The sequence below is a fragment of the Cupressus sempervirens genome, chromosome 4 (assembly GCF_028749045.1).
Source record: "Cupressus sempervirens isolate cs-2001-9-10 chromosome 4, ASM2874904v1, whole genome shotgun sequence".
Classification (NCBI taxonomy): Eukaryota; Viridiplantae; Streptophyta; class Pinopsida; order Cupressales; family Cupressaceae; genus Cupressus; species Cupressus sempervirens.
Window position 1 is genome coordinate 840,966,465 of NC_143121.1, and position 26,798 is coordinate 840,993,262.

The 26,798-nt window shown below is 35.7% G+C and overlaps 1 protein-coding gene across 2 annotated transcripts in view; it reads right to left on the reverse strand.

Moving 5' to 3' along the window:
- Positions 1–3,918: 3,918 nt before the first annotated feature.
- The window catches only part of LOC149564013 (ribosome biogenesis protein BRX1 homolog 1-like), a 43,009-nt gene continuing 20,129 nt past the window's right edge, over positions 3,919–26,798 (reverse strand). Inside the window, exons 5-8 of one of the 2 annotated variants that reach the window (XM_089827112.1) lie at positions 12,821–12,922; positions 8,595–8,663; positions 8,349–8,447; positions 3,919–4,326 (exon numbers count right to left, since the gene is read on the reverse strand). In XM_089827112.1, coding sequence (XP_089683238.1) covers positions 4,195–4,326; positions 8,349–8,447; positions 8,595–8,663; positions 12,821–12,922 — 402 coding nt within the window. In that variant the 3' untranslated portion in view covers positions 3,919–4,194. The remainder of the gene's footprint in view (positions 4,327–8,348; positions 8,448–8,594; positions 8,664–12,820; positions 12,923–26,798) is intronic. The other variant, XM_089827113.1, reaches the window with a different exon arrangement.

Below are 26,798 nucleotides of genomic sequence, written 5' to 3' on the forward strand. Positions count from 1 at the left end.
ACATAAATAATAATGTTATTTAATATTGTGTCATATGGAGTCAAAGCTCACACTCATATGATTTCAATATCAGATATGATCATATATCAGGTTATCATTACACATTGAAATTCAAAACCATATAAATAAAATTCAAACCCCCAAACTTGGTTTGTATGTGGTTCGATTCACGAATTTAGTCAACTAGAACTTTGAACAGTAATGTTTGGGCTTTCGGCAGCGATTAATGGTTTAAAATTATAATGTTTTTAACATGCATGGGAGACGCCATAAAATATGGCAAGAGACTTGAGTATAGTGGTAGACTTCTAAATAAAGTCTGCCCATTTCCAAAGTCTTTGGTTACACGTCAACTCTCTGACTCCGAGACACATCTCCTGGTTTCTATGAAGTCAACTAAAATTAACGGTCAATTGTGCACTCTAGATGTTGGCTCTCTTCTTAAAGTATGGGTATTAGGTAAGTAAACAGCACATGCTAAGCTTATATTTCTACATACCCTAGGGACGCATCCTAGGCAAAAAAAAAAAAAAAAAAAAAACCTGAGTTTCCAAGACAAGGACGTCCTCGAGACGGGGGGAATAGGAATGGAACGTCCCCCAACCATCCCCGAAATTACCATTATTGTAGGAGACGTCTCCAATACTCAAGAATGCCTAGGCAAAAAGGGTGGATGGCTTGTCGTCCCCGATACATAAAGAGGACGTCCAAACGTCCTGTGACTATACCGATGACAGCCTGTCGTCCCCAATTTTTCGCATGCAAAAAATAAAAAAAGTGAACACAAACAGGTGGGCCCCACCCCTCTAAATGACCTAAAAGGTTAAAAGAGATCATATTTTTTGCCGTCATTTTTTTAGCTTTGCTAGTTAAATTGGAGTGTGTTGCAGCTGGCTGGGATTTTTATTTTGCAAGAAGAGAAGGTGATTTTTTTGCTTCCAAGAGCTTGAGCGGGGTTTTGAACTTCCATTTTGTGCACCAAGTAATGATCTCTTTATGCTTCCATTTTCCATTTTTTAAATAGATTTGCAACTCTAATGTCTAATTTATTTATTTATTCATTGTTTCAACTCATATTTCCATTGCATATTTAAATCTCAAAACAAAGCACAATGAGCAGCAATAGGAGTACTAGTAGTGGTGATGAGGACAAAAATGTGGTTGGGGGTGATGTTGTTAGTAGTGGGACTAAAAAATAGCTAATCCTAAATCTGATTTGTTTAAATGCCCGTCCACCATCATGAAAAAATTTGCAAATGGTCCTTTCAATAGGAAAAAACATCTTCTCCAATATGTCACACTTAGGCCAACAGATAATAGGAATTCAAGAGAGACTAGGGTCTGGGATTGTCATGTTTATCTTGATGATTTTAGGGGCAGCTATACAAGGGTGAAGTCACACTTTTTAGATGATGCATGCCATGAAGTCAAAGCTCTTCCTAACTTGATTGATGAACAAAAATTAGAATGCCAAAGATTGCACTTTAGAGGCTGAAATGGAGGGGCAAAATTTGATAGTGACATCATCTATTCTGTCACAACCATCTAGGTATGTCATCCGCCATTGGTACTAGTGGCAGCCCTACTGAGTTTAGACGGAAGAGAAAGATGAGTAGTGGTGAGAAGGGCTCGATGGAAAGTATGTTTAATGTACAGGCAAAGGAAAAGTGTGAGGCATCCATTGATAGATTCTTTGTTGTTAATGGTATCCCATATCATGCAACATGTTCCACTTATTTTAAACAAATGTTGAAAGCTCTATTGTGATGGATGGGTGGACTAATGTTAGGCATCGGCCACTCATCAATATCATTGTCACATCCATTGTTGACTCTTAGTTTTTGAAAGCCATAGATTGCTCAAGAAATAAGGATGCAGAGGGTGCTTATAGGCACATCTTTTGGACCCCTTGTTGTATTCATGTCTTGAACAATGCATTGAAAGACATATGGAAGATTGAATGGGTGAAACAGGCGGTGTTAGAAGCTAGAGAAGTGCAAATGTTTATATGCACCCACCACACACTTGTATTCAGGGCCTCTACGAAGTTTCTCAAACCAAATGAGACAAGGTATGTCGATTTTAGTTATAGTTTACTTTTAGTTTGATTTAAGTTTATTTTTATTTATAATTGTTACAAACTTGCATGCGATGTTTTTAATCATTAATGTTTAACTTTATTTTAATAAATAATTGTCTCTATAGATATTGCACATATTTCATCTTGATGGAGAGAATGATTGAAGTGTATGAGTTCTTTCAATTGATGGTGGTGAATCCAGAGTGGGGACGATAGTCCAGTTCTAAGTCCTCTAAAGGAAAAGCGATGAAACAAAAGATCCTTGATGACAGTTGGTGGTCCACAATGAGGTAAGTTGTTCACTTTTAAATTTAATGTTAAGTCTTTTGCTTGCTAATTTTCATAGTAACAGTGTTTAAAAAAATTAAATTCTAATTTTAATTTTAATTTTTGTTTGCATCTTGCAAATATTTTTTCTCTGTCATAGCACCCATTGTAGATGTCATTAGATATGTTGATACTGACACTCCTAGTTTGGGAGAGATATATGAGATGATTGACAGCGTGTTGGAAAAGACGAAAAGAATTGTTGCAACAAAAGATCTTACATTAGGGTTTTATGAGGAGCATATTAAGCCTATTGTGATGCAGAGGTGGAACATGATGAATATCCTGCTTCATATGTCAGTCTTTGCTCTAAATCCCAAATGGTATGTACAGTTGGGTGGAAGGGGTCTCCCATGTGATGATCTTGAGGTATTGGATGGCTTCACAAGAGTCATTGATAAGATGTATTCAGCTCAAGAGACCTCTACTCTTCATGCACAATTTCTTGACTTTACCAACCTTTGTGGCTCAAACTTGGTTAAGCCACAAGCAACGTTGGATAGAGTGGTTTTGGCACAAAAAGATCCAATTGGATGGTAGACCTGACATGGGAGAGATACACCCAAGTTAAAAACACTTGCCCCTCACCTCCTTGCATAAGTTGCTAGTTCCTCAACTGCAAAGAGGAATTGGTCCACATATTCATTTATCCACTCCAACAAGAGGAACATACTTACCTCTAAAAGAGGAGAGAAGCTAGTAACAGTGCATCATGCTCCTCGACTTGCGGATCATCAAACTCTAGCTTTGCGGTGGGATGTTGAATCTGAGGATGTGGCCCAGATAGATGAGGATGACCCAGCACCAAGATTGGTTGGGGTTACATTAGATGAAACTACGCTTCTTGTGGAGTATGATAGTGAGGACTCTGATTTTGATGCCATCGTGGCAGAGGTAAAATAGGAGCAGCAGTCTACTTCATTTTTCTATGTTTTGTCATCTATGTTGAACTTGAATATGATGATGATACATTGATATTTTATGGCAGCCCTCTAGACTTTGGGCATATTAAGATTTTCAGATTTTTATGATATTGTTCACTGCTATAAACTTACATTAAAATATTTGTGTTCACATATTGTCATATTGATATGCATATTGACAATGAGTACCGAAATCGGTTATTATTTCCTAGATGGCATTCAAATGTTGTATGTTAAAGTTCTATAATGTTTAAATGAGATGCTTTGTACTTAGTTTCATATGAATGACATGTATGCCTACAAATTTCAGTGTATATTTGTATATTTTAAAATTTTCCTATATATACATATATAGCCATCCTTGTTTGCCCCCCACCCCGAATCGCCAAAAACAATTGCCATCCCGAAAAATCCATCCCCGTCCTAGAAACTCAAGGGACCATGGTTATATGCAAAAAATCATTAAACTGAGAAAAAGTTTAAAAATTCACCCCCGCATTCCATGTATATATGTTTATTAATACTAATTTTACCATATCCATTGAAAGCTATATACCCAAATTAGAAGCCAGAAAAAGAACACAAAAATGCAAATGTTAACAACGAAATATTAATTAAAACTTCCTTCAGGGAAAATACAAAATGTAGATACCTTGATTGCTAAGGCATATATGCCTTCCATTGCATAATAGCCACACAACTTTACAAAGGGAACTACGGATTTCATTTGAAACAAAGACTTGTTTCAGGGACACCACCCAGGTTGATCATTCATGTTCCTTGTCAAAACTCAACAAAAATAAAGTCAATGTAATGATACTTGTTTTTCCCAAATGAAATTCAGGACACAATCATGTTTGTCAGTCACTCATTCCACATATCCGCGAATTCATCAGGTTCCAGCTTGTTCTCAAGTTCATGTACTTTCCTCCTCTGCTTTGCTTTAATTTTTGTTGCATATTTGCCAGCCTTTTTACGTTTTTCTGCTGCACGGATCTGAAGAAAAAACAATACGTTCATCAGAATGAAGTTACCCAATCTACAACTGAAACCAATCTAAAGCATATACTGTTCCATAGCTGTGACCTGCTGGTAACTGTGGGCTTCCATTTCAGCCCTGAATTCCACCAGCTCAAATTTCAAGTCATGTTAAGATTATCCAAAAGAAAGTATAGTTCACTTGTCTTTATCACTAGTGTCTGTATTTAACACTTGTATGGCACAAAAATGATTTCCCAGCCATGCCTCTTTCCGAACTTACCCTATCCCAGCTACTTACCAATGCAAGTTGTGATCTTTGGTAGAACTAATATAAACATGAAACTCGTGTCTTAAGAGTAAGTCAAAAGAAAAAGAAAGAAAAAAGAGGGAGCGATATTTAAGCAATCAACTGCAATAAATTAGTTTGAATTAATTTTCTAAGTTGACAGTTTGGGTTCATGTTCATGGGCTTGATCAAACTTCCTTGAGGGGGTTGAGTATGTCCATATAAAAACATATTAAAAAAAAAAAAAGTGTATACATATTCGAAGCAGTAATTAAGTTCAAAATACAAATACTAAGAGCTTGTGATACCCCTCCAGTTGTATATTTAATCAATTTTAACTCTTAAGTGAGATTTGTAGCTTAATTAGCTGTATAATGAATATAGTCAACTTTCATGCTCTATACGGAACCAATAGATGTAGAAAGTGTTGAATAAATTCTGCTCGGGACATCCACTTAGTTTGATTTGGCAGTCACCAATCCCCTTACTGAACAATTTACTGAAGCTTCCCCTAATATGTTGGTATAGACATCAAAAAGAATACAATTGTACAAACTAGAGTGAAATGTGGAATTCTATCTCAATTCAATATGTGGCTTATATGGCTAGAGAGATGACCAACTATGTATACCAAGCTGAAAAAGATATCCAACTTTAAAGCATTTTCTCCATAGATGTAGAAAAAAAATGTAAGGTCCTTTCAAAATAGGTTCGAGCTTCTGATATTTTTGAAACAAGAATCCATCCTACTGTTACCCTACTTAGAGCTGAACATGTTGCCAATCTCAAAAAATGTGGAGGGTATCATAACTTAAAGTATTTAGATTTAGTCTTCAACAATGTAAATTCATTAACCTGCGCATGTGCTTTCGAATACAAATTAAGTCGACAAAGGTATATTAAGTAATTTTAAAATCGTTAAATTCAAGAGAGTGGCCCAATTAAGGGCGAAATTATCTTTGGGTCCAGGCATGCCAGACCCCACAGTGGACCATATTGCAACAGACCGGCAACTAAGTTAAATTTGATGTTTGTCTGTCCACTTGCTTGATGCACAATAATAGAGATTGCTAGAATGGATAGTGAAAGATAAAAAGATAACATGTTGTTCCAGGACAGTTCAGATTTATAGTTACTAATGCATTATACTGATAAGGAGAAATTGCAACGCTACGATGTGTGTATAGCATATCAGGAATGAATAAGATGAACTAAACCATTTTAACAGGAAGAAATAAAATCACTCATCAATTTGTGATGCACCATTTCATTTGACTAGAATAAATAAAATACTGAATTAATAAAAGAAGCAAACAGATATGGTGCTCAATGCAGCAGTATATTGCGAAGTTAAGAAATAATTTTATAATCTTCCCAAAGTGCAAGAAGCATGAACTAACAGAGGACATAAATGGGGCACCTATCACAACTAAATGATCCAAGAATCAAAACCTTTCAGTGTGTGCCCCACAATTTCAAGTGCATGTGCCAAAGGAGATTGCAATCAAAAAAATCAAGTGTGAATGGGTGTATATAAGAGGGGAAAAATGAATAAGCTGACTGGCTAGCTTCTCAGCTAAATGCGGGTATTACCAAGGAAACTATGTAATATACTCCTTAATAATTAGTAATTATCAAGGAAATTTGCTCCAATAAAAATAATGCAACTACAAAATACCCAGCTTATATATACTCTTTAAAATGTATGTATTCTACATTCTTATGGAAATGTTCAAGTTAAATCTACTTGAAAAGTTTAAAAACTTAAGTTGCCATGTTCACTTCTAGAAGGCAGAATTTGAGATTTGGTCTGCTGCAAAGTTGGATTCAGTTTGAATTCACCCAAAATTCTGCCAAAATCAGGTAAATTCACTCAAACTTGTGCCAGAATCATAAATTCGCTCAAACTCCTGCCAGGATCAGATAAATCTGCTAAAAATTCTCTCAGAAGAACACGGAAGAATCTTGGACAAATTTGGAAGACTATTGATTTGGATGGAGGAACCTAGAACAAATTTGGGGTGAATTTGACTGAAAACTTCTTGACTTTTTCATTCAATCTTTATGCCAACAACCCTCCAATCCTAAAAGTGGCCACTAAAAAGACCAAAAGGTTGTTTTATGTCATTTGTGCATTTGTGAATGAAAATATAAACTTCTTGCCTCCATTGCTCAAGGAGTTGTGTATGAATTTATTTGCTTGTACACACACCCACACAGTGTGTGTGTGTGTGTCGAGAAACCAAAAATGAATCCAAACCCACCCCAAAAAAATGGACAAAATGCAAACCCGAATCTCAAACCCACATCAGATTCCAAACCAGCAACTTAGTTTAAAAAGAATATATATTATATAACAACAGAAAGAAAACTGTGATCAGAAAATCTGATCCAGTGGACTCTCAAGGTAATATCAGATTAATATCTCAAGAAAATCCCAACTAGGCACATTGGAAAAGTAGCTCTAGAATCTTTCCATGTAGATTTGTAAGTGTACTCTGGCAACTTGCTAGAGAAATAGAGATAATATTATGTAAACAGAGTTGGGAGTAATTTTGGGCTACAAATGTTATGCATCTTTGTATGTCTCTTCTATAATTCAAGCATTCATACTTGGACAAATGTTTGCATCAAAGTCCCCAAACTCGCCGCACATTTTGGGGCACGACTCGCCCAATTTGACAAGTTGCCATAACTCGCCTAACTCGCCAGGTCTGAGAATGCATAACTCAGCCAGGTCCGAGCATATGCTTGCAAGTTTACTCTGCAATTCAACACTTGGCTCAGGGGATGGTAGCACTTATACCTAAACTTGAAGTTATATTTGTATAAACTTATAAATACTGAGGGTGTTTGAGATAGGTTTCGGCTTCATAGGAGTTGAGATGCAAAATCTAGATTTTGGGGTTTTCCAAAAAATTCCCAACTCGGGCAATTTCCAAGATTTGGCATGCCTTTAGCACTCTTAACCCCCCATAACCTATTTTTGCTTTCTAAGTCAAACCGAAGCTAGAACAAGGATTGTCTAAAGGTTTTAAGTTTTTAACTCATTTCATCCAAATCCCTTTGGTTTCAATTCCATATTCCTGACAGACTTAGCTACAATTTACTTTTTACATATATGATGGACTTATCATTTATTTTCCTCGTTTATGTATGTGATGACAAATTAGCTTGTATTTGATGATTTTATACTGTCTTTAAGTTTTACTCAATAAAGGGTGCATGAAACAAGTTTTAAATCGTTAAAAATCTCTAAATTTCATGGATTTTTTCATTTTGCCAAGTCATAGCCCATTCACGACTTGAGTCGGCCTTGCTGAGTCCAAGATTGAGAGCTATGGTTTGCATACAATGTAAACTGAGAAAAGATTCTTGGCCTTACAATTTGTGATTATATCCATTAAATTAGCAAAATGAAGAAAGCTATGTCATTATATCCATTATCTTGCTAAGATAAACATAACAGAATGACCTTAAGTGGTAACTCCTCCAGGCTTTCATGGTGGTGATTGCAAAATCCAACTCAAGGTGTGGTGTACCTAAAAGGCTAAAAAGCCAAGGTCCAGAAAAAAATTTGCAAATTTGACAGAATATTCCTTGATCATAGCATCTAAGCTTACAGATTATCTTTAAGGAAAATTTACCAGTCAAAATTTGTAAAATGTATACATAATGCATATAAAGTATGAACTAAGTGTGGCAAGTTGCAATAATAAAATGACTGAATGTTTGGAAAAAGATAAATTACCTGGTTTGGTGAGACATAGAAAGGATTTTCATATAACGTCTGACCAGTAAAGCTATTACTAAAAATTTTGATTGGATTCAAACAAAATCGAGGGCCAACCTGAAAATGGAAGACGATTAGTTAGCCACAACAAAATCAGGACACATCAAATACACAAACATCAGAAATTAGTATTTTCACTTTTTAAGTAACAATACAAAATTTGAAAAAGCAGCAAACCTCTGTAGGAATGATGAATACTCATACCTCTATAAGAGTCATTTTATCCAATCCACCTCGTTCAATTTTCTCAGTACCATGATGTGGTACAGATATCTGAATGTTCAACAGAGCATAAATATGAAAAAAAACAAGGTAAACATGAAATTACAAAACACGGAACTTTCAGTAAAAAAAAGTTTGATCCAGTATAATAGTAATTGTAAATAGACCCATTTGTCAACAAGTTTACTACTCCTTTGCTTGTGCATTTAGAAAATTATCAGCTCAACAACCTAACATGTTCTGTTAATCTTACATTATTGCAGAATCAGTCAGGTTAAACAAATTTCATGACTGAGTGCTGATAGAAAAATTAAATAGACATTTCATGACTTTGCATGTCCACATACAAAATAACAAGTTCAGAAACTTTTTAAGTTAGGATCTTATTGTCATGAGATACTTGGTTTGCGAAGCTCAGATTATAGTAGTCCTATAGTATATTGTTGAGGTTCTAGATGTAACCAGTATGTTGGTTGGTCATAGTGATCAGTATTGCCTCCTGCAGCTTGTTTACAATGACATTTTGATTTTACTATACAGGAGTAAGATTTTAAATGCCATTGGATAAAATATAGGGACTAACACTCCTCACACATCCAAATTGCCATAAGTAAATACCAGTAGGATATAGAGGTATAACCTTTCTCAATTGGAATCTACGCTCATGCCCCTATATAATGTTGAGGTTATAGGATCGCTGCAAGTGTAATGGCACTGCCTAACGTTGTGGTATGTGTTTTCCAAGTGCAGATTTGAATGCATATATGTCAATACTTCCTCTTAGCGTGATAGGATTTAAACGACACAAGCATCTCACACAATGGTGATCTGATTCTGAGCAATCTTATCAATCTCACATTCTTGTGGTATGAGCACTAGCATCAACACCAAGATGCTTATCAACGAGAATAGCATATCCTAGAAAGGTATGAACTATCTGATTTCCGGCACACTCTGGAACAAATCTGTAGCCTATCAGATAACAACCTTGATCTCAGTGACAACAAAGTAGTCTCCATTATGACAAGTACCACGATCTCCAGCACACTAAGGGACATTAACTTAATGTAATCTATCATGATACATTAATTATCATGATCTCCGGCAAATTTCAGGACAACAAGTTAATGCAGTCTATCGTGATAATAGATCAAAAACTCAAGAACAACAAATGTAGTATCATGATCTCCAACCCATTCTAGGATAGCAACTTAATGTAGTCTACCATGATACGTTCGATGTCATATCTCCAGCACATTCTGGAACAATAACTTAACATAGTCCACCATGATAACAGGTTGAGCCATTGTTAAGATCGTCACCTTACAATAGCAACCTCACAAATACATCAATAAAAGATCATCACCTCTCATGATGTTTTCCAACAGATACATGTAGTAACTCACATGATATCCACCACGAAGCATGTCATAGGGTAGATCCACCATAGCTGCTCCTAGAGGGTGTAAAAAAATGGTTTTCACCTCAAACATAGAGAAGAATGTATCACGAAGAAACACTAACCTTTTGACCTCCCTATCAAGGTTATTACCAATAAGGTTTCAAAACTCCCTCTAAATCTAATATCAACTTTTGAGCTCCTTGTTCAAGGTTACCTCTATTGAAGTTTCAGATGTCAAACTCCCTCCGATTAATTGAAACATATCCTCGATCTGCTCCCTCTCTTTGTCCAAGGCATAAGTCAGCACAAGAATATTTAAGATTGGATCCAGCTATAAGACTTATAAGTCAGTTTAGATCCTTTTTAAAAAGAAGGATTTACCACTTAATTGCCATCAGTTGAAGAAGGAACCTGTAGTCGGAGTGTCATCAATTGAGGACTGGATGACCCATGATTGAGGAAGCATAGAGTACATATGCAGTGCTAGAAGAAGTATCAAAAAACACTTGAAATGTGACAAAGCAAAACTCAATTCTTCGCCTGTGCTGGATGTTGTGTCTTGTTGAAATCACACTTCTTGAGGACAGATAACCTTAAATAGCTGACCAACACTCAGACTAACATCTGGAATAGCAGTAGCATCCACCTTTGCATGCAGGTGTGTTAGTGCACTATTTTAGTTTGATAAACCCAATTTGCTTATATACAGTTTTGAAGAAATATTACAAAATGCAAAAATATTCATTGTTGTGATTTTTCTGGGCTTGTCATATTCCTGCTGTAGTATGTCTAGGTTTCTTATCGCGTTATTACATTCTGTCTATGGTCAGACAATATTCACCATAAAATACACTTTGTAAGAAAGAAGTAAGATGAGTATTGGGTAGCAGACAAAGCATGTTCAGAAATATTGTCCATTGCTACATTGGCTTAGAGCATATATCATGCTCCAACTCTGGCTGTCATGCTCAAGATGGCCAATTGACCAAGCATGTAATGTCCTCAGCTCAAAATTTAACAATATTCTTCATTCTGGGAAAAAGATTCACAAATACTACGCAAAACTTTATCCAGAATACCCAAATTAATTAGCTACTCTGGCATAGAAAGGGCTAAATTAAAATGGAACTTTATAGAACATCACTGAAACGTAATTTTTTTGATGTGCATCCTATAGTCAAGTCTAAAACTGACCTATGCATCAACAATTATATATTTAAACCCCAGTTCAGAGGAAAAAGACACAAAAAACTATGAAAACCAAATAACACCAATGAAACTGTAACAACACAAACTGATTTTGTTTGATTTCCAAATGGAAGTACATAGACTACAATCTAAAACATTAATAACAGCAGCAAACCCCTCAAAACACATCAAGAATTATTGCAGCAATATTTATGAAGCCTGAACACACACAAGAGAAAACTGTTGAACTGCTAAAATCTTGAAGCTCGAATACAACCTCTGGATGAAATTGCTCTAAGTGAACAATGGTATTCCATCCCCTATCCACCTTAAACTCATTGGTTTCCGTCCACATGCCTCCAATCTCCAATGGATATCCATCCACTGGAGAATTTTGCAGAACATTAAGTTCATACAACAAGAAATTGCGAAGTAGAAATGGCATGGAAAAATCCTTTCCCCATATAAGCTTTGTATTTATCTTGCCCTTAGCCAATTTGGTGGGAAAGTCATTAATTAAAAACACTACAAATTCCTACTCCACTCTTGCTTGCCAAATTTGCTCTTGGTGGGAAAATGATTAATTAGAAATATTTTAATTTCCCACTCCACTCTTGCTTTCCAAATTTGTGCTTGAAGGGAAAATCACTAATTAAAAATATTTTCAATTTCCCAATCCACTCCCGGTGGAAAGTCATAATATAAAATATTTCAAACTTCCAATTATGACACAAAATCCAAGTACCAAATAAGTATTTCCCAATAATTAATTTCATACTTGAATGTTCTATTGATATTGACAAAATTTGGACACAGAAATATTATATCGGTTATTCTCCTTAATCTTTTATAATTAACCCATAAAAGAATAAAATGGGTTAATAACTTAATATTGACCAAAAATTATTTTTTAACAAAAGGGGGCATAAAATAGCCACTTCTACAACCAATCATTTTGTGTTCAAGACAATACCAGGCATTTGCATGGAGCTTCTTGCAAGCATGTATAGCTATGGCAAGTAAATGCAAGTGGGCTGCTATGGAAATAAGTTGATTAATGTACCACGTAACCCTTCAAGACTTTGAGCTAACTTAAGATCATGACTACTACTTATCTGTAGAAGAAGCCAAAGTTATAATTCCCGTAACTACAACACCAATGTGTAGGCATCTAATATACCACCAATGCAAGGAGCTCCTTCTCCAATATAAAACTTCTATACTTAAAGGTTCAACCACTTTTTCAATCCATCATTACTCTCCAAATGTTTTAACCATTATTATACACTACCTGCCAAAAGTTACCAAGTACAAGTAAAACTTTTGTGTAGAAGAAATGAAGTTTTAGCATATTGCAACATATCCTACCATAGGTTCTAACAGTTTTTTGAAAATATTAGATCTTTTGTTGAGCCTTTGTAGAAGATAGAATGGCAACTAAGAATACAATTACCTATTTTAAGTTTCTATTAAAAACAAGTGGAGATCATAAAGCCAAGACAGTAAAACTTTTGTGTACAAGAAATGAAGTTTTAGCATATTGCAACATATCCTTGTTAAATACCTCAAAAGGCTAGGGCACAATTTTCGAATCAACTCTTGCAGAGTATAATCTAACCTGGTAATTCCGGAACCAGATGTGATTGTCAACAATGGAGAAAACAAAGACATGATCAAAGAATGGCTTTGCTTTCCTGTGCTCTTTTGGTGTGCAAAAGATCTGCAGAGAACCATTCCAAATGTCAACATATAAAATACTCTCACCACTAAAGAAACCATAGTTATTATAACTGCATAATGATGACAAGGTTTTGATAGTCAATGAATAGCATTTAAGATATTTGAAGCTCCTGAATACACAATAAATTAATCATTTCATGTCTTCAAAATTATACAATTGTTTAAAATAAAAATTCTTCAGTGATTGTTGGATACACATATAGGTCACCGTATTCCCTATACAACATCAAAAAAGTGCCCCCCTGGTTTTTGTCATGCACTTTAGTCAAAAAAAACCTTCCAGACTATCTAGTATGTACATAAATCATGTTTACCTAAGACAGTAAAAGCACCTTCTCTCATTTCACAATATATTCTAAATCTGTTCTAGAAAACTCATGATTCAGAATTTTAAGCCAGGGTACAGAAAGAAATGCTTGTTCACAATCCACATAAAACAATGTTCAAAAACCTCCCGTTCAAGGGGTAATAGATTCTTGAAGAAATGTTCAAGCAAAGAAATTCTAAGTTTTCAAATAAGAGTAAATTTTTATGGTAACAAGGAATAGAAAGTGCAAGATATGTAGTAAGAGATTTGTAGGGGGGCTTTGAATTAGGGAAAAGGGAATCCCTTAGAACAGTTATCCAAGTGACATTCATGGCAGGTCATAAAGGAGAGACTGATGGAAGATCTCAAATATTAGGTAAATGCCTTGAATAAAGCTTATTGCCAAATTGAAAATAAGAACCATATCTAGAGAAATATTGTCTTGGATAAAGAAACTGACAATGTGAAGATGAGTCATTGCTTTAAGGAGCAGAATGACATAGCTTATTTTCTTGCAAATCAAGGTATAGATCTAATAAAATATTCTTCTATGCAAAGTACTGGTATATCTTATTTGCTTAAATTGTCTAATCTGATTAATGTTGAATGCCCCTCCCTGAGTAATAGATAGGGTTATTTGCTACATTGCTCATAACTGTCAGTACCAAGGAGATTGTGGTGTCCATTTTGCATACATAGAGAAAGCAATTTGATATATGAAAACAGGAATATTTTCTGGTAGGAGATGCCATAACAGCAAACATAAAATGAGATATTCAATCCTATTGTTGGTGTGTTGCATTGTTGGTCTAGGGGTGTTGGATACTGAGTGCTATAACTCCTAGAAGCTTTCTAGGTGGGGTTGTGATAGTGGCGACTGGTAACTTACAGACAAACTGCTTGAATGTTGGAAACCTGAAGGTTTTCCGAGACATTTTGAGAGCTGGTGGTTTAGAGGATGGTAAGGTTCAAACTCAGAACATGATTTTAAATGAACATTTCAGCTAGCAGTTCACAATAAGGAGATAAGGAGAGCATTCAAAATCTGTCAATGTGTCTGCAAAAGGTTTGCAGTAATAGACGAACACAGAAGAACATTAGAGCTGAGAAATGAAAACATAAAGTGGAGTATGCCAGAGTGGAATGCAGAGCAACGCAATAAGTAAATAGAGCTCTAATGGCAAATGTCCATGCCCTTAAAGGATTTGAAGTTGGGTTCATAATAAGAAAACATAGTAATTACTAATCGTAGAGGCATTTTGGAGATTTCCTATGTTGATATACCTTGCCACTATTGGAAAATGACATTCTAAACAGGATATAAAGAGAGTGAAAACTATCTGGTATTCAGTTTACTGGGCTGGAAACGGCAGTAGATATATCTTTGCAAATACTGGGGTTCATGCTTAATGCAGTCCACAACTAAACATGTAATCACCAGTACTCGGCTTGGGCTGGTGGCAGCATGGCTAGTTGAGAGGTCTGGCTAAACTTAAATGATATTCAAATTTTTATGTCTATAGGTGTTTTCTTTTGCTTGTGGTCCGGTGACTTGTTTAATATCTGCCTCTTGGCTGAACCCACGTACTGGGCTCTCTGTTATTTTGCATTTTATGTTATGTAGCAGGTGATAATCATGCTTTCTTAACATTGCTATACCCATGCATAGAGTCGTTAATGCAGTTTTAGCTCTCTATATGGTATTAACGTATGTTGTTAACAGGAAGAATCTCCATATACAAAACCCTCACAATATATCTAGATAAATTGTTCAAAAGCTTTCTGCCAATACAAAACTATTATGTTGCAGGGATTGTATATCCTATGTGCCTTTGCTATTAAGAGGCAACACAAAGACTTAAGTTAAACCAAACTACATATGCCCTGCAAAGAGATGCAGCTAGCTCCCTTCAAGGTTATCCTAGAACAAGCAATCAGAAAAAAGTCACTTAAACCATCAAATTTCCAATTCATGATTACTCATCAGATATTTTATGAAGATTTATCTGCATAGTTTTTGAGTCAATTTTATTCCTTGAACAGTGATTCACAAGAAGTGTCTATTACATAGTAACATGGGGACACGTCCCCCCCCCTTTTTGCCCCATGTCCCAGAGACTTTAACGCACCGGGACTTAGGGATTTCGTCCCCCCGTCCCCAGCAACACCACCAGATTCCGCCACCTCCACTGAGGATGGAGGTCATCCTGGTGTTGACTATTTGCAGATTTGCCTATTTATGTTTAATGGTCGATGTTCCAATTCAATGCAATGTTCAAGTATTTACTCTTTTACATCTTTATATCTTATATTGCAATACATATTTTCATAACTAGCATTTTAAGTACCATATGCACATATATATATATATATATATATACCCCCTCTCCTGTCCCCGGCTATCGTCCCCCCACTATCCCCAAATTAAGGCCCCTCTATCCCCCCCGTCCCAGAAACTTGTCCCCTCATTCCGCCGTCCCCTATCCCCCAAGGTGGTGTAACTATGGTCTATTATGAACATCAATAATCCATAAAGAACAACACTTGCTAAAGGTTTTGCAAATGACGCAGCAAGCTAAGTAGACTTGATCATGAAGGAGACTCGACGTTTAAGCATGCTCAATCTTAGTAGTGGTTTGGGTGACCTTCCTAAAAGTACCAATGTTTCACAATTGTGACTGTCCCTTAGAGTGAAATGAGTGTCATGTGGATCATTCATGCTGATCAAAGATAGATTCTTGTGATATCGATATCAATATTCAACTGCGTAATTTTCAAGTCAAACTCATTGACCCATTTTTCATAAGTAGTGGTTTCGAAGAACCCGTCTTTCATGAAACATAGATCACCTAGACGCAGTAAGTGCCTAGTGTTCCATTCATTCTCATGAGAGCTAGGTTCTTGTGAACCACTACTCATGAAACATGGGTCAATGAGTTTGACTCAAAAACTACACAATTGAATCCAGATAGCAATAATACAATTTGACTTTCCATGGAAAATATCTCCTACTTATGTAATGTCCCATTTGTGAAAAAAGATTTAATGAAAAATAATTATAATAAAATTAAAATATAAATAAACAGATAGATAATAACAAAATATAATATAAAATGATTACGAGTCAATAATGTTAATGAAGGTGAAGAGATCCATAATGAAGAGTTGTAACTCCATCAACATAGATATAACAGGAGGAGAGTTCATTTGGAAGGGGATATGAAGGAACAAAGAGATAAGGTAAAGATAAGAGAATAATATTAATGTCCACGAGAAACCAACAAGGTTTATGGGACTGAGCATACAAACAAAAGAGTCAGCCAAAGAAGAAGAGAATAGGAATTAAAAAAGAATTAATGGAAGAAGAAAGGAATGTCAGAAAATAAGGAAGTGACACTTTCAAAGTTAAGCAATGATGAAGGCTTGTAATTATGAAGGCATGCAACTCTTTGAAAGGGTGGTAATGATAAAGGTTGTGACTCTTTCAAAAAGGGTTTTGATTATGAAGGGTTGTGACTATTTCAAAGATGGACAACTATGAAGGGTTGTGACTCTTTCTAAGGATGGTATTTGTGAAAGGTTCTGATCATTACAAAGGGGCAGACATGACGAAGAGGTATGAATCTCCCCCACATTGGAAGATAATAAAGGGGAGAAGACTTTGTTTGAGGAGGACATTGAAAGGAGATCAATTTGAGGAGTAATATGTTATTCTCAAAGGCAACAATAAAAAGTGGTGACTCAATTCTTATCCTTATGAAAGGTGGTGACCCTTCCACCAATAAAGGAGGATTCATTACAAGCATTGAAAAGATTACATTGTGCTATGAATAAAGGGATAAATAATCAAGACACAATCAGCAATAGGATTCATTAAGGGCGGATAAGAGAATACCAAAAAGCAGATCGAACTCTATGGTGTTATATTGTTCTATTGTCGGTAATGCTGAAACGATGATTAATATATCCATGTCATTTATAATGCATCTTGGTTTCTTGTTCATAAACATTAAGACGTGAACTTAATCGGGCAATGGTCAATCACAAAGGAATGGGAGAGAGTATATAATAAAGGTTTAATCACTAAGAGCACCCTATTGCAATGGCTATAAAAGGAGATCAGCTATGAGGGCACACTACGAGAGCAAGAACTAATACGAGCACTTTATTGTAGAAATATTTAAGACAGAATAGCTATTAAGGTAACCATACACACTATAAGGGAGAAGCCCTAAAGGCACCCTATTGTAGGTACCTTCCCAACTCCTACCTCTAGGGACTATGGCTGAATCATACATAGCTCTAACCACAGTAGAATGGAGGAGGATTATATGGAGGGAGAATTGTTGTCTTAGGGCACCCAACCATGCCTCCTTACACCATATCTTCTATAAATGAAATCCGCATACAAGTTAAACGTTGCATAATGATGAAGAAATATTCTCTTAGTCTAACCCTTTAATTATTTATGAATAATATGTACATTGTGATCTAATACTTATATATAATTTTGTATGTTAGCTTGTATGTTGGAATTTGTGTTCATGTGGTGAATGCGGGATTCAAGTTACGGATCACACAATTAAAAAAATCATTTAATTGGTAAACTTCAATCCTAATCCATTGCAATTGTCATTTAGGTCAATTTCTAGAGCAAATTAGGAAGGGGACATCACAAATCGTATCAAAGCATGATCGTGCCATCCTATAGGTTAAAGATGAAATGGGGAATCATTCTAGTCAATAAGAGGAAATCTAACAATGCATGTATTGTTTGTATGCCTTGTGTCTTCATACATACATTCATATATATACTTTGTTTTGGCTTTATGTATTCATACATTTATGTGTATCCATGTATGGTTCCATATTTGATTGTTCTAAAATAAGAGAATAATTAGAGTGAACCCAAAAGATATGAAATTATTGGCTAATGTTGGTCAATCCAAATTAGTTTTATGTCATTACAAAGATGGCCTTCATCCTTTTCTCTAGAAAGAGAAGAAAAAACTTGTCTTAAATTATAGAACTTGCAAATTCTCAATGCATTGGTTAATATTAGATTTGCGCAGCACAAGCTACTTGCATTGAAAGATTTGTATAAAAATTGTCGAGGACGAACAATTTTGGGAAGGGTCGACTGCAATCTCCTCTTTGTGAAATAGGATTTAATGATAAATAATATATAAAAAGTTAAATAAATAAATAAATAGATAAGTAATAACAAAATAGAATAGAATAGAATAGAATTACAAGATAAGTAATAACAAAATATAATAGAATAGAATAGAATTACAAGCTAGTTAAGTTAATGAAGGGTCAAAAGATACATAATGAGGAGTTGAGACTCCCTTAAAATAAGATACAAAAGGCAAGAAAGTTCATTTGGAAGGGGATATGGTAGAAGGAAGAAAGAGAGCATAAATATTTTTAAAAATTAATGGAAGAAGAAAGGAATATGAAGAAAATTGAAAAGAGGTTCTTTCAAAGGGCAGCAATGATGAAGGGTTGTGACTCTTTCAAAAAGGGTTTTAATTATGAAAATTTGTGACCTTTCCAAAGAGGGATAACTGTGAAGGGATATTACTCTTTCAAAGGCTAGTGTTGCAAAAGGTCGTGATCATTTCAAAGGGGCAAACCTAATGATGAGGTATGACTCTCCCGCAAATTACAAGATATTAAGAAAAGGTTCCTCTTGAGTGGGACACCGAAATCAAAAACAATTGGGGTGTAATATATTATTCTCAGAAGTGACAACGAAAAGTGGTGACTCAATTCTTATGAAAGGTGGAAAGGTGGTAAGCCTTCCACCAATAAAGTATAAAGCAAGATTCATTCAAAGCATCGAAAGGGGTGCATTGTGTTGTGACTCAAGGGTAAATAATCAAGACTCAATCAACAATAGGATTCAGTAAGGGCAGATCAAAGAATAACCATAAGCATATCTAAAATCTAAGGTTTTACATGATTCTATTTTCAATAATTGAAAAACAATGATTAATTTATCAATGTGATTTTATGTTGCATCTTGTTATGTTATTAATAAACATTAAGACAAGAACTTAACCTAGCAATAGTCAATCACAGGGGAATGGGAGTGAGTATGCAATCGAGGGAGAACTATTAAGAGCACCCTGTCGAAGTGGCAATCAAGTAAGAACAGCTATGAGGGCACCCTACTGAGGGAAAACCGCTAAGGGCACTCTCTTGTTGTGGCACTAAAGGAGTATAGCTATGAAGGCACCCTACTACACTATGAAAGGGAGGAACGACTAAGGGCACCCTATTTCAAGTACCTTCCCAACTCCTACACTGGCAGACTATTGGTGAATCATAGATAATTCCAACCATAGAAGAATGAAGTAGGAATATATAAAGGGAGAACCACTATCTTAGAGTGCCCTACCATGCCTCCTTACGCTACATCTACAATTGGAAATCACATGATGTTGATGCACCTGGGAGCCTATGTTGTGTGTGAGGAACAAAACCTCCACTAACCAATGAGACACAGCCACAAGCTATTTCACCAATCAATGTACACAAGGCATTGATGAGAATGAGATGTTTTACATTGTACAATCTTGAAAAGTGGGAAAAAATAATACAAGGACAGAAATACCAATCAAAGAGTGTTGAAACTAGAGTCCAGAAATCCATGAAAATAACCAGACATAAGAAAGAGACAAAAACTGAAATAGAGAACACCAGAAATATCCTGGGAAAACCCTTCAAGAGTGAAGGGAAAAACCCAACCACACAACAAAAAAATATCTTTATTGATAATGAAATGTTCAAGTGTACAATATTCTTTGTTTGACGCCAATATATAACAATAGGAGAGACTCTTCACATTATAACCGAAAGTCTCTTGAGATTCTCATAACTCCTAATAAATTAATTATGACTCTTCAAATATTCATGCCTCAATGCATGTGAATGACACATGTCATTTACATTTAATATTACAAATTAAACTTAAGTGTCCTTTTCAGCTGAAGATGACAATAACAATAATAACGTCCATATTTCGACAAATAAAGATCTCTATCGCAGCTATCATCTTCAACACTCCCTCTTAGCCAGAGAGAGATCTTTAGTTGAACAATCGTACAAGACTGCAATCAAAATGTTAATGATGAAATCTTATCCAATATATCCTATAAGATTCCCGAATAACAATCAATCACATCCATGGAATCTCTCAACATGAAAAACCTGTAACAATTAATCACATTCATGGAATCACTCAACATGAAAAACCTATAACAATTAATCGCATTCATGGAATCACTCAACATGAAAACCTGTAACAATCAATCACATTCATGGAATCACTCAACATGAATAGATTTGCAAGACTCACAGCTAAGTGTTTGTTCACGGATTTTTTCAATGTGAACTGTCATGGAATCTCTCAACATGACATCCAACTCCCATCACGGAATCTCTCAACGTGATGACATCATGGACTCTCTCAACATGATGTTCACAATCACATAGTGAAAGAGTTATCATAGTTGATCTTACAATCCCATTATATTCACACAAGAATAGAAATAGGCATAATAAAAACAAGACTCGGTTCCATTTAAATCTCAAATTTTACAAAACCACAAACATCACAATCATAAATAAGAATGAATGGGATTTTTTTAAGCACTCCCTTTTAATTATGAAGCCTCCCTCTAAAGCTAAAATCTTTAAAGTTCAACATCTCCCTCTGGTGCTATAATCCTTATCTTATTGCATTCTGCAACCAAGAGATTATTAAAATCAACTATCAATGCTAAAAATAATTTCTTTCAAGCAATATAACCCTAAATACTCACATACACAAAGAGATTTAGAATAATGCCTATAAATCTCATAGCATCAAAATAACTATAAGAATATAATATTAATATCACAATAACATTAAAGTCATTATAAAGATAACACAAAAAAACCTCCCTCTAAAATCATAAACTCCTTCTGGAGCTGAAAAGACTCCCGCTAAAGATATGCATCATCAATACGAATAATGTTCATCAACCTCTCATCGCTTCCTGTAATGAAGTCAAATTAATAATATAAAATCAATCTATCATTAAAATATAATTATGTGAATAATGCAAACATTATACCTTGTGTTGTAAAAATTCAAGAATCAATCATATAAGTATCGAATACTTATCTCTTTCATATGTTGAATCATCAATGTTTCAAGCAATCGTAAAACAAATTCAAACAATCATCCTTTATGAATCCGCAAAATACTCTTTTTTTTGGCAAGAGTTGGAGCCCACGAAAAGACAAACTCCACCGCTATTTTAAATAAAACAGAGATCCTTTCTTTTATACTCATAACTCCTATTGTATCAAGAACTCCCAGACACTCCAACGATTATTGAGCCTATGAGCGTTGAAAACTCTAAACTGCCGTTACAACATAACATCGTGAAATGCTTATTTTGAAGAATCACATGTTTAGCGGCCAATCCTCATCTGTGGCAAGATCACCACCTGCTCTACTCAATAACATTTGCAAGACAATCTAAGAGGAAATGGGAACAATCATGTCCAGTGTAGCAAGCGTTGCATTCACAAGCGAATGATCTGTAGTCATCTGATATGTAGGTATCGGCAAATATGAAACCATGGTAGGAGCAGTGAAATTTCGTCGCTATTGTTTTCGCTTCCTCTACGGCTCTTCTGCTCCATCCGATACCTTTCCAATTATCACCACCCAACAATTGCCCCTTAGTATCAAGCATAACGGCGCACATGATCTGAGTATTCTACATGGCCTCCCTGAGATGATCGAGCGTCTCCTGGTGATAATCATGAGTCCCATGAGAAAAATTAAATCTAGCCACATTCATACCCGCCTTCAACAACTTCTGAAACATCGAAACGCTACACGACGCAGGACCCAAAGTACAGACGATCTTTGTCTTAGGAATCCTTCCAATGGGAAGCTCCTTCAAAATTCCCTCTATATCAATATTTGCCATTACAGGAAAGGGCTCAAAATAGCGGCCAAAAGAAAAAAGATTACAATCAAGGGCTTCAAATTGAGACTACAACTCAAAAAATACGACTTCCAAATTTGAAACAGGAATAAGAAGCAGAAAAAAGCAAGGTTGGTTTGCAGTAAACTATTTGAGAGCTTTCGGGCTCGAATTCTTCACAGTTATGGCCCTAAAAACATCCGATCTGTAGCTGCCGATCTACCCTTCGTTTCACAGATGTGATCTGCGGCTAACTCAGAAACAATTTTGTGACAAAAATGCGATCTAACATGCCTACCTACATTACAATATGCAAAGTACATAGATTGACAGCATCCAAGTTTCTGTGAATCCCTTTAATGGGATGATTGCCGCTAGAGAATAAAAAGACATCTACTTTGAGACACATGAATCCCTTTAATGGGAAGATTGATCTTCATTAAAAACAAACCCACTAACAAGAAAGATCTCACAAGCAAACAATCATAAAATATTCTTATTGATGATATCAACTAGGCTCTGATACCATGTTGAAACTAGAGCCCAAAAATCCATGAAAATAACCAGACATAAGAAAGAGACAAAAACTAAAATAGAGAACACCAGAAATATCCTGGGAAAACCCTTCGAGAGTGAAGGGAAAAACCCAGCCACACAACACAAAAATATCTTTATTGATAATGAAATGTTCAAGTGTACAATATTCTTTGCTTGACGCCAATACATAACAATAGGAGAGACTCTTCACATTATAACCGAAGGTCTCTCGAGATTCTCATAACTCCTAATAAATTAATTATGACTTCAAATATTCATGCCTCAAATGCATGTGAATGACACATGTCATTTACATTTAATATTACAAATTAAACTTAAGTGTCCTTTTCAGCTGAAGATGACAATAACAATAATAACGTCCATATTTCCACAGATAAAAATCTCTATCACAGCTATCATCTTCGACAAAGAGAAGAGTGAGTATAACCATTATGGCACAAAAAATGATATACCTATTCTCATTTGCTAATGCACAATTCTATGCATCTAGAAGAATGTTATTTCCTAAGTAAACTTAAGAAATTTTGCACAGCATTAACACGTACACTAAAGCAGTGGAGCCCACAATCTCAAAAATGCTTAATCTGTAGTGAATGTTAAAATGTGCCTCAAGATATCCTTGGCCAACTTTCAATGACTCTCATGAGGATCTTGAGAGACAGAGACAAGACCAACAACAAAGCAAATATCAGTACGACTACGTGTGAAGTACAAAAGGCCACCCACCAACTCCCTATATAAGTTAATATCAACTAACAGAGTACGGAAACTAGTAGAAAACACAAAATCTAATTTAAAATGAGACAAGTATGGTTTGCAATCAACTATCCCGAATCTCTTGAGCAGATCAAGAGCATACTCATGTTAAAAGTTATAAATACCACTACAATATTGATGAACCTAGAGACTAGGGAAATAATGCAACAAACCAAGGTTAATCATATCAAAATGCTTTATCAAAGTTCACTAAGTATCCTCAATCATGGAAAGAGAACTCCCAATAAGAATTAAGTCATCCAGACAAATAACAAGATCCCACTATAGCTTTGAATGTAAATTGTATGATCAGAGTGACATATAATGAATCCAAAAGCAACCAAACAATTGTCCATCTTTTCATACCAAGTTCTATAAAGCTTGTTTGAGCCCATACAATAAAAGACGTAACCTGCAAACAGTGAGGAATCTTGCACAAAGCCTAGTGGCTATTCCATGTAGATCTCCTGAAGATCACTATGCACCAAAGCACTCTTCACATGAATCTGATACACTAACCAACCCTAAGATGGGGCAATAGAAAGTACAAGACGAATGGAATCCATCTTGACCAAAAGAGCAAAGGTCTGAAAGTAGTCAATACCAAAGATCTTAGAGTAGTCAATACCCTCACCCTAAGAAAAGCATTTAGCCACTAGACTTGCTTTATACTTATCAATAAAACCATAAGTTATAAATTTGGTACAGTACACCCACTTCCACTGAAACAACTTTCTTCCCTTTAGAAGAGTAACCAAATCCCAAGTATAATTCTTCATCAAACAAGAGTGTTGCTCTATCATTAGCATTATACCATTCCGGAACACCTAAAGCATCAAAAAAACTTTTCGAGGGTCAAAAGAAATTGCAAACTAATACTTGAAGTGTGAGAATGAGTGTTGCATGGAGTCATGGGGTCACCAACAAGAGGACCAGCATCTTGAAGAATTGTGTGATCCCATAAAGGTCAACTAGATGCAAGTGGACTAGGAGAAGATGATGTCACAACAAGATCAATACCATCCTTATCATAAATACCAACATCAAGAACATCATCGAGAGCATTATTGTCATCAAGCTCTTGAAGCAAAACATCCTCTGAAGAGGAGCTTGGAAGAAGGGAGTGACCTATTTTCAAGAAACCTTTGAAGTGAAAAACTTGTCAAAAAGAATACCGCAACAAAAACAAGGTCAAATAAATGACAACTCGTTACATCCTCACTATAGCCAACAAAGATGAGCCATTGGCACTTATCTATTTTCTTGTGTCTACAATTTGGAATGAATGTCCATGCATCACTACCAAACACTCTATAGTAAGAAACTTTGGGATTGACTTGAGACCATGCCTTCTCGAAAGTCAAAGTCTACCCTAACCTAAGGCATACAATCCTGAAAGTAGTTCGCAACCTTTGCCCAAATTGTTGGAGTCATGGACCTAGACTATAGCATGCAATTAACCATCTCCCTCAAGGTTCTATTATTTCATTTGGCCACAACATTCTACTAAGGAGTGTATGGAATAGTGTGCTGATGAAGAATCCTCGAGCTTGGAAGAAATCCTAAAATGCTTGAGTGACATACTCTCCCCCCATTATCTATGCAAATCTTTTCAAGGGAATGTCGTAGCTACTTCTTCAAAAATGCAAGGAAGGTTATGAAATGACAAAGAACCTCATCTTTGTACTTCTAAAGTACACCCATGTGCACCTAGGAAATAAATGAAGGAAAGCACATACTTGGCCCTTGAAAATGGAGTGAGGAATGACATGAGGTCACTGTGCACCAACTCAAGGGAAGCCAAAGATCGTAGACATACCCTTGGAAAATGGATCCTTGTGATGTTTTCCAAAAGCATAACCCTAACAAACTTTATTTCAACAAGAGATCCTTGGTGGAACAATCGCCAAGCTCTATGTGCCCAAACCATTTGTGTCAAAGCTTGCTCTTAGCATCTGCATGAGTAATAAGGCATGATCCTAATGAAGACTCAAATCCATCAATCCTATAAAAACCGGTTGCATGGTCAACCATGCATGTAGCAATGACATTCTCAAGCTCCTACATTTCTCATATAATCAAATAGGTAGGAGAGAACAAGTCTTGCATCATTGTAATGGAAAATCTTATAGGCGGAAAGTTGCTTGTATGAAATATCAAGAACAAGAACATCCTCAATGCTACCATCTTACATTGGAACAAAACTTGTACCCAAAATTGGAATCTAAGAAGAGTTCCCAACAGCAATGTGTAAAGTAGGACTATCAAAAAGAAATCAAAAAGATCCACCATATGAGTCATGTGATACAATCCAACTCAGATTGGTAGAGGATGAAGTTGTAACTAAAGGAGCTTGTCCTTTTCCCAAAAAAGAAGACTTAGGCATGCAATATTGTGCTTCCTTGTGGCTTCCTCCAATGTTGCTAGCCCTGTGAAACGTGTTATCACTATGTCTTGATTTCCATAGAAGAAACAAATCTCCTTATTAGACTTAGAAGATGATTCTCCTAAGTAAAAAGGAGTAAGAGGAGGATAAGGCTTTTGATCGTTCTTCACATTAGCCTTGGAGGGAGGCTTGCCACCTGTAGATGAGTCTATCTTTGGCTTTTTATTCTTACCCTTGCACTTAAGAGATTGACCAAAAGGCAAGGCTCTTAGGAAGAACATATATCTAAATCAACTTGGCATACTCCCTAGTCAATCGATCATAAAAATTCTCAAATGAAGGCAACATATGTGTCTTTCCCATAGTATCCATAGTAGAATAAAACATAGAGGCAAAAACTTGAAAAGGGACTCTAAGCTTTAGATAGGATCAAGAAAATACACGTCTTATCATCTTTCTAATCACCAAATATTTTTAATTGTGACAAAATCAGTTTAGATTGTGCACAGAAATCCTGAATGGTTGTTAATACTTCTAGAGAGAGGTGAGATCGACTTCAAGTTGCAAGATCCTGAATTGATTGACCTTAACATACAACCGCTCAAGCTTCTCCCACACCTATATAGATGTGTCACACTTAGCAATGGGAAACAACAAAGTTATCTAACACATGAAGACCTATGAGTCTTTTTGCCTTGACCAAATTGTTTCTAAAATAAACTTGTCAATTTCCTTAGTGAACTCAAGTTGTTCAGCTTTTAAAGCTTGCCAAAGACCTTGAAATTGCAACTAAGCTTCCATGTGTGATAATTGTGTAGCGTAAGTGGCTCAATCCTTGGATCCAACATGATTTACA